At 38.1% G+C, this 9,854-nt stretch overlaps 1 protein-coding gene across 1 annotated transcript; it reads right to left on the reverse strand.

Annotated features, from left to right (window-relative positions):
• Positions 1-6,228: 6,228 nt before the first annotated feature.
• Positions 6,229-9,067, reverse strand: LOC122041389 (cytochrome P450 704C1-like). The gene is made up of 6 exons (XM_042601044.1): positions 8,579-9,067; positions 7,776-7,991; positions 7,401-7,694; positions 6,991-7,323; positions 6,631-6,834; positions 6,229-6,546 (listed from the first exon to the last, which is right to left on the reverse strand). Exons 1-6 carry the CDS (start codon positions 8,882-8,884, stop codon positions 6,367-6,369), a joined length of 1,533 nt encoding a protein of 510 aa, XP_042456978.1. The 5' UTR covers positions 8,885-9,067; the 3' UTR covers positions 6,229-6,366.
• Positions 9,068-9,854: the final 787 nt, after the last annotated feature.

Consider the following 9,854-nt stretch of genomic DNA (forward strand, 5'->3'; position numbering starts at 1 on the left):
ATTTTTAAAAATTTTCTTATGTGGATAACATGATTTAAAAGAGAGTTTAAAAATTTAAATCTTTCCTTTTATAAGATTCTACAAAAGATTAAGAGAAGAGCTAAATTTCTTTCCTTATTTGTAGATTAAAAGGTTGATTTTAATTTTGGTTAAAACTTTCCTTTTAACCATGTTCATGATTTAAAAGAAAGTTTAAAAAATTAATAATTCTCTTTTATTAATTTCTACAAAAGATTAAGAAAAGATTTGATATCTTTCCTTATTTGTAGATTGAAAGGAGATTTTAATTTTTAGAGATAACTTTCCGGAAATTATCCACATGTTTAAAGAAAGATTTAATTTATAAAATTTCCTTTTAACCAATCATGAAGGGCTAAAAATTATTGGAGAAATTTTTTATAAAATTTCCGGAAGCAAATAAGGAAGTTTTAATTTGTGTTTAAAATTTTTATTTGCTTGGAGTTTTGGTGTGGCCAGCCATTATAGTAATGAGAAGAAAATTTATTTTTAATTAAATAAATTTTTCCTTTTCATGGCAAAAGAATTAAGGAAGTTTTTATTAAAATTTCCTTATTTGTCAAGACCAAGGATTATAAAAGAGGAGGTAGAGGAGCCTTCATGGATGAATAACCTCTATTCTTTTCCTCCCTCTCTTCCTTGGTTTTGGTGGCCGGCCCTATTTCTCTCCTCTCCTCTTGTTGGCCAAAACCTATCTTCTTGGTGGAGCTGTTGTTTGTGGCCGGATCAAGGAAGGAGAAGAAGAAGAGAAAGCAAGCCTCGTCTCTAGCATCCCTTGGAGCATTGGTGGTGGCCGAAATTCTTCATCCTTGAAGAAATTTATTGTGGCCGAAATCTAGAAGAAAGAAGGAAGGTGGAAAGGCGGTTCTCATCTCGGAAGATCATTGCCCACACAACGTCCGAGGTTAGAAGAGGAATACGGTAGAAGATCAAGAGGTCTTTGTCTTCAAAAGAAAGGTATAACTAGTAATGTTTTTCCGCATCATGCTAGTTTTATTTCTTTGTAAAAATACCAAATACAAGAGGCATGCGATTCTAGTATTTCGAATTTATTTTCGATGTTGTGTTTTTTTTAGTTTTTCTTTTCCTTGTGATTTGATTGTTCTTTTCGGTTGACCTAAAGTTATTTAAGGAAATTAAATATTAGTTTTCCTTAAAAGGCTTTGTCTAGTCGGTGGTGTTTGCTCTCATATCCAAGAAGGTCATGTGCCTCGCCACATCAGTACTGGAAGCCAATTTTGGAAACTAATATTTAATGAAATTAATAACTTAGGTGATTTGGATCGAACATGTTAAGCTCTGCAGGAGAACCGAGTCTAAACCTAAAAGAACAAATAGATTAAACTTTGGATCAAACGTGTTAAGTTCCGCAGGCGATCCAAGTTTAATTTAAAAGAACACATGGTAACTAGGAAAAAGGTTCAGACCTTTGTACAAAATTTTTGTACAGTGGAACCATTAGGTTTTCCGAGTAGCAACCAACATCTTCAAGCTCTCAAGCCTTTTATATTTGAGGTTGATTTCTAAAATCATCATCACCCGTCGACTAATGGATGCATCAGTCGACTGGTAATAAGTAACGACTACTGTTCCTTTTAAAATCTTCGAGGATTATGTACGTCATCAATCCAACGGTATTCTACCAGTCGGCTTCCCTTATGGATCAGTCTACTGATAGGCTACTATAAACTCTCTATGAATTTCTAGATCAAACATCAGTCGACTGATACAACCATCAGTTGACTAATACACCTCAATCTGAGTTTTAAACAACTCAAGTATGATCCTTTCATACTTGAAGCTTACCCTTAGCCTAGACTTACACCTTCAAGCGCCTTCCATCGGCCTCACACCCTTAGGATGCTTCCGAGCCCACAGCTCCTCATCCTTGTGTTTTCCTTCAAGTACTTCCTTCAGCTATGTCATGCTAAGTTTTCTTTTGACAAGAGACCATACCTCTGGGACTTTACTACCAAGAGCCACCCGGGACTTCATTCACCAAGACTATCTTCTTGGACTTTCCTTGTCAAGTCTTCATAACATTGCCTAACTTAAGCTTATTTAGTTAAACATCAAAATTAAATGATACTAGATTGCTCCAACAACGTCTAGCAGCACAGTCCCATGACTCCCTATCTGTCACTAAATAGTGTCTGTAAGAATAGTCAATTATGGTTAACGTACAGTCCAATTCCTTTATCTCAAATATTCCGGTCGAATCTACAATTATTGGTACATCAAAGGTTGTATATTAATTCAACAACCATGTGATGTATCTTATAGTGATATCGCATGTGTAACTAGAAAACTCATTTATCTTAAAATGCATCTTTCAACTCTAATCATAGACTTCATACACTATAGAACAATATATTATATAGGATACCCACACTCGTAGATGTGTGGTGAATCCCCGACTATAATACATTGACTCATATATGTTTCGTTATTACACTCAATATCACCACTTGATGACCCAAATAGAGTAGATAAGTGAGTCACAATGCAACCCTAGCATATAGAGGCTCAATGTTATCTTGAGTCATAAGGACTACTAGTATACAATCACAACCAAAGACGTATCTGTAGGATCGAAAAGAATTTAGATATCTCCACAATGGCATGATATAGTCCACTTTGGGCCTAAGCCCTCATGGTTTTGCTCTTGGGCTCTCCCCAAAATGCCTCGTACCAATGGAGATATCTTTTCTCTTATAAACCCATGATCTTTCCCATGTGTTTCCAATATGGGACTATGTTTGCAACCTTGCAATCCCAACAATCCCCCCTCAAACAAAGGACCACAGGTTTCCCACGTCCGATCCTTGATCTACCAGGTCTTCCTGCCCCTCGGTCCACTCGACCTACTAAGACTTCCTTGCCTAGTCGCAACTAGGACTTCCTGCCTGGTGTCTGGTCCTCTTGATCCAAACATAGGAGCTTCCACTTTCTTTGTTCGAGGTCAATATTGTACTCATATGGCTCAATCAGACCATAGCTCTTGTGCACAGTCGGCGGTTAAACCTTCTGATAGTCCGGGCTTTGATACCAATTGTAGGATCGAAAAGAATTTAGATATCTCCACAATGGCATGATATTGTCCACTTTGGGCCTAAGCCCTCATGGTTTTGCTCTTGGGCTCTCCCCAAAAGGCCTCGTACCAATGGAGATATCTTTTCTCTTATAAACTCATGATCTTTCCCATGTGTTTCTAATATGGGACTATGTTTGCAACCTTGCAACCCCAACAGTATCCACTCGATAAATGATAATCACTTGAAAAATCTATATAAGGGATATTCAATGAACTCATCGTATGATCACCATCTGTATGTTTGAACATTTCTATATCCTTACCAATAAAACATAGTACATTACATCACAGATGTTAGTCTCTAGCTTGAATGGTATTTTATCCTTGGTTATTAGGCGACTCAATTGACTAGGAATAAATTTAGAATGTATAATGAATATTAATGTATTCCATGTTGGTAATCATATGTACCATCACATCTCATTATATTATATTCAAGGACTTTATCTATACATCTAGCATGAATATAAAGATAAAGTAAATGTCAAACTGAATTGAATTATATTAAAATAAAGACTATTTATTTACAAGAGTCAATGAAACCTTAGCCAATTGTTGGCTTTGTAGGGCACCTACTCTAACACTTTGTAGTGTCATCAATGTAGGCAGGGGCTCCGATCCATCTATAAATTCGCTTAACCTTACCTAACCCTCTACATCACACTTATACGGAAAAACCCTAAATGTTCGTCTCCTTCCCTTTCCACAGCAACTTCTCCTTTGCCCTCCACACTCCGCAGTAAGCAAGGAACCTGAGGTTTCAATTTGTTCCTCCCATGAAGTTTCAATTTGGATAAGGAGCACCACCCATGTACGAGGACTATGAGCCCCAAAGGCATAGGATGGAGATCACTCTACACACGCCGACCGCTGAGTGTACTGTAACACCGCTGTAAACAACGTCTCCTATTGGGGCCTCGACTACCCATCACTCAACCCATACCAGAGTTTCACCCACACCTTCCTCATCAACGCTTCCATCCCTGAATCCCTTGCCCTTTCTTCCTCCCGTGGGTTTGAGTCCCATAAATCATAATTTTTCTTGTTCACCCCCTTTGCTCGGGACTGTTTCTACTTTGTGACTTCTTGACCCCCAAATTTATGGGGGAAGCTGGCAATGCAGTGGACGGTATTGTCTTCTGACTTGCTTGTGCTCTTTCCATCAGCCATCTATTTTGTACTAGTTTATTTTCTGCGCAATGTTGGCAAGGATGAGAAGAAATGGTCTTCCCCATGGTTTCAAGCAATGATTTTACTTAATCCTTGCTTGATCCTCATTGATCATGGACATTTTCAGGTTCAAACTAAAAATTCAAGCTTTTATAAGTAGATACTTTGTTGTTCACTTCAACTCACGCTTCATGGATGCATACAGGATGTTGCACCTTCTTACTTGACTATGATATTTATTTGCGTGTATACATTAAGGCTCCGTTTGGTTTGTGGGATAGGATTAATGGTGTTAGGGATTATTGGTATGATAGAGAGTGTTTGGTAGGTAGGATATGATTAATAGTATAGGGATTAATGGTGTGATAAATAATCATTGCCTCTCCCAAGGGATTATTTATCACATCATTAATCCCTATCCCACTTACACCATTAATTCTATCCCACCAATCAAACGGAGCCTAAGGCAATAAACTAGAATATAGGAAGGGAATGAAATATGTTCTTGTTGTTATGCTTAGTAAAGCATTTATTTGGAATTATCTAGATGGATCATTTTTGGACTTGTCCTTTGCGGCAATATCACTTTTATCTTTATGGGAGCTTAAGCTTCATTGATCTTGTTTTATTTCTACTCAAATTATAGTTAATCATATATTATAAACGCCATGAGTAGTCATTTCTCGATCTATTCTTATTAGAGAGTGCAACTAATATTAACTATATCTCTGTTGTTAGTCTAAAAGTCATACACTTAAGAATATTAATAGCCTTTGTATATGGGTTATATTATCATCGCCTTGTTTTGAATGATGTTTCATTCCCTCCCATGAAGTTTATAATTGTGAATTGAATCTCTCATACTTGAAGATCACATATTATGAGCAAAAACATGTATAATACCTTTGTCATAACTTTTACAGATGCAATAGCCCTTTTATATATTAGATGTCTAAAAAAGTTTTCTTTAACTATCTGTCTAGATTTAAGTTGGTTTATTTGTTGTAGTAGTATTTTTGAATAAAGTTCTTGTAGATTTTCTAAGGGGAGAATAATCCAATCAATGTATAAAAATTATTTTTATCACTTAATATGCGTCCCTTTAAACCTAAAATCTTGAATCCGCCTCTGGATGTAAGCGGCCCAAAACTGAGCGACAACGCAATCGACGGGGTAGGTGGGGAGGATCGAGGAGGATTCGTCGCTGCCTCGCCAAGCCACATCTCGTTACTGGACGATGATAGTGAACTCGTAGATAGACTTTCCACGGTGGAGCAGCAAGGGGATCTTCTTCTTCTTGTGCACCAGGTCGGACTTCACCAAGATCTCGCTTTTTAGCTCTGCAATCTGAACTCCAAGAACTCGTGCTCGACCTTCCTGAAGAGGTGGGGGATGCCAACTCTAATGACGAAGGGGCTATGCCGAAAGCCCAAAACCTTCACGTTCTCAATCGCAGCTCTGTCCATGGGATTGGAGCACAAATTTTTGATGTCAGTGTCGACGAGTGATGGGCCGCGAGATTATTCAAATTTATTTATTTAAAATCCTAACAACTCAACTCAGCTCCACTTAAATTGCCTTATAAATACTGTTCATGTTTTAATCGAGTTCAATTATATTTTTATAATTTATATTATTATTTATTTATTTATAAAATTTATACTATTTTTTATTTGAAAAGAATATTACAAAAATCTATAAAATTATTCGAGAATATTTTTCATATATACTATTATAATAATTAGATTTTAAATAAATGTTTATTTATAAATTATTCACGAACATTTTCTATAAATATTAACCGACTTTTATCAAATCCAATGCTAAATTTGTTTACATCTAGTTCATTTTCGACTTTACTTTTTGTTGTTTTCTTCTTCTTGCTATTTGATGCAAGGAGAATTGCTATTGTCACTCGATAAGAGGAGGAAGAACACTTCGATCTATTTAAACAAAATGGAAAAAATAATCATGATGAGGAAAATGAGTTCATTGGTATAAATGTTCCACCCAATTGCCACACAAAGTTACTACTTATTCCGAGAGTATAGATGACAACAAGTTCGTTCGCAAATTCACATCTTTCATCTGTGAATCACTTCGAGGAAGAGGCCTCCGTCGATCAGCAGAGTCGTCGAGGCTTTGCAGCGCGCAACCTCCCCCTCATTGCCGAGCTTGAATTGGAAGAATCGCAGCAGCACTGCCGCGAATATCTTCATTTGTCTGTAGGCAAACTCCTTCCCCAAGCATAGCCTTGGCCCAGCCTGAAATTAGCAAACAAGATAAGCAGCCTCAAATTTCTACTATTTTCGAACCGCAAAGCCTGATACTCAGATTGTTTTTGTTACTTGAAAAGCTGTGAATTTGTATGGGCTTTCCGGCTGGAAGATGCCGTCGTCGTTCAGCCACCTCTCCGGGCGAAAAGCTTCGGCATCGGCACCCCACAAGTACTCCATCCTCCCCATTGGATATGGCTGATAGAACACAACATCATCTTTCCTTACAGTGTAGCCTCCAGGTAGAGTGTCATCCGAGAAGCAAACCTTACTGTCCTGCAATTGTAAACCATTCGAAAAAATTAGCTTCATTTTGATACTTTCATAGTGAAAGGGAGCTTCACGGATTTGAATCGTGGAAACAGTCACTTATTATAACGTAGGATAAGACTACCCAATATGATCACGTTTATAGCCTAAACTGACACTTACCATGGGGCCTGGAGGAAACAGCCTAAGTGTTTCGGTGAGCGCGGCATGGAGATACTGCATTTTGTTAAGTGAATCCTCGCTTATAGTCTCCGCGAACTCATCCACAGCGGCCGCAGGCTCTGCGGCTTCAGTCACTTCTATGACTTCTTTGCGAATCTTCTCTTGAACACGAGGGTTCTTACAAATCAAGTAGAAGAACCATGCCAGTGTGCCTGCTGTGCTATCTTTCCCAGCGAGCACAAAGTTGAGTATTATGTCCCTCAGGTACTCAAGGCTGATGCTTTGTGGATCCTTTTTTCGCTCGTTGAGAAATCTCGATAGGATGTCTTCGTTCTGTTCTTCGATTCAGATCGAATAAGAAACATTAGTCTTCCAGCAGAGGAGGAAGTTGATGGTGTAAAAGGAATTACTTGTTCATTTCCTGTTTCTGAAGTCTGTTCAATCCTGATACTGATCAATCGGTACACAAACTCATTGACAAGCTTGATTTTGTCTCTGAGTTTTGCTTCAGATCCAATGTTCAGATACCTCATGGCCTTCCACAGCGGGTTTATGTATCGCAAAATGAGCAGCTCGTTGGCAGCATCGAACGACTTTGCGAACTCGTTGCCCCCTTGAGACTGACCAGAGTCGTCCAAGCAATTCAACTCCACTCCGAACCCGATTCTGAATATCGAGTCCATCGTCGACTTCATCAGTAGGTGCTGTCAGTCGCAAAATTCAGAGTTTAGGAGTCCTAAACGAGGCCATAGATGAACTGAAAACCAAAACGACTTCATACTTACCTGAACATCGAACTTTTCATTGCTTTTGGCATAGGATGAAACAACGTGAGCAAGCTTAGATGCGTTTTTCCTGAAGATTGCAGAGCTAAAATCTCTCAGGGACTTTGTGGAGAACCCATAACTGGCAAGCTTTCTCTGATGCCGCCACTTATCACCGTCAACTACGAAAATTCCATCGCCAAACATATCGTTCAGGTTCTCATAGTTCATCCACCCCTGAAAGCAAAACAAGTACTAACTTGTTAGTACTCAGTAGAGTTGTAAATCAATCAAATGTTCATAATAAAGTTAGTGTTCAATTTAATAAAAGTTTACTTTAGGTTCATTCAATATAAATAAGTTTGAATAATATACAATACTAAATGAATAAACTTAAACACATATATTCAATCGACGTTTGAATAATTTATCATACTAAATGAATAAACTTAAACACATATATTCAATCCGTCAATGTTCATGGACAGAGATGATAAACTATTGATTATCAATATGATAAATAATTAAAGAAGCGCTCAAAATGAAAAAAAAAAAAAAATTATAACATCAACCTCATTAATGAAAGTTTTAAACAATTAGACAAGAACCTAATAACATCTAAATGAATTAAGCTCAAGTTTATAGAAAAAAAAATCAAGTCAAATTTGAACAACAATTTTAGTTAGCTTGATTCATTTTAAGTTTAGTTTTATTCGGTCAGTTACCTTATCAAATAAGTTTAAACAATATAATATTTATCTCAACTTAGTTCCTTTACCGCCCTACTAAAAAACTAAGTCCAAACATATAGTATTTACTAATACCTTGCCATAATTCTGGAAGTTTGTCTTGAGGAAGTACTCCACAACAATAGGATCAGTGGTGTAGATGTACTGGCAGAAGGGACTCAAGAACCTGAAGGTCTTGTGCTTGCGCGAGAGCTCTGTGTGGTAGTCATAAATCCTCGGGAAGTTTACTATCTGATGCAGAATTGTCCCAACTGCAGGAGCATATTGCTTCTTCTTCTTCTCGTTGTCACTGCTGCTGCTTCTTGATCGAAAGAGAAGCGCAAAGGCACACACAGCTGAAAAGAGAAGGCCTAATGTTGCAGTGGCAGTGAACAAGTCCATGCTTGCTCCTGGTGAAGAAGCAAGATGGTGTTTGTGATCACTTGGGAAGAAGAGGAAGGATAGACATAATGAATAGGATGGATGTTTCTTTCTGGACAAGTCTTCGCTGCTTTAGGTATCTTGCAGAATTTCTGAGATTGTGTTTGGAAAGGGGAGATGAATCCGAGGGTTTTGTCTGACTTTCCGAGCCTACATTGTATTCATCAGTTGAGGGTGACTAATGCCTTGTTTATCTAAAGTGCGTTGATGGGGTGAAGGTTGAAATGCACATGGTGTTTGGTGGTTAGTGTTTAGCTATTGTAAAATAATGGATGGACAAATCTAAGAATTAATCGTGAACCATTTTTTAATTTGTCCGTCCAAAATCGGGCGAAATGATCATTCGTTTCTCCCTCGTCGAAAGTCGATGCCGATCTCTCGTGGTCACGGATAGCCTCGCTTGCGGCCAAGAGGTTCCACAAAGCATTTTTTTTTTCCCCCTTATTGTTTTTTTATAATATAAGTGTTCAGGGATCGCTCCGTTAGCCTGGAGGTAAACGATTTTCACTTAGCTCACCTATTGAATAAATCCTTAGTACAATCTAGGTGTTTGGAGTAAATAGAGCATAAGTCTTTTTCAACCGGGACCCATGCACACCACACGACTTCGATTTGTCAGGAAACAGACCGTACCGAGCATGACTCTGGTCGAACTCAATCGGACCTGGTTGACGCCTCTACTTGCAAAATGAAGTTCAATTGCCACTTTGTGGTTGGGACCTTCTTCAGATATATTTTCAGTGGTTTGTGGACAATGGAGCCATGAGTACTTGTGGCATCAGAAATGTCAAAGTCTTTGTTCAAAATTGAAGGAGTTGTTTGGAGATGTTTATGTTGGAGATAGATGGCGATAAGGGTCCCCATATTTGGTATTGTGTTTTGGTTTGAGTTGAGTCGTTTGGATGGTTCGAACTGCAGTGCGACCGAGTTT

The sequence above is a fragment of the Zingiber officinale genome, chromosome 2A, assembly GCF_018446385.1.
Source record: "Zingiber officinale cultivar Zhangliang chromosome 2A, Zo_v1.1, whole genome shotgun sequence".
NCBI lineage: Eukaryota > Viridiplantae > Streptophyta > Magnoliopsida > Zingiberales > Zingiberaceae > Zingiber > Zingiber officinale.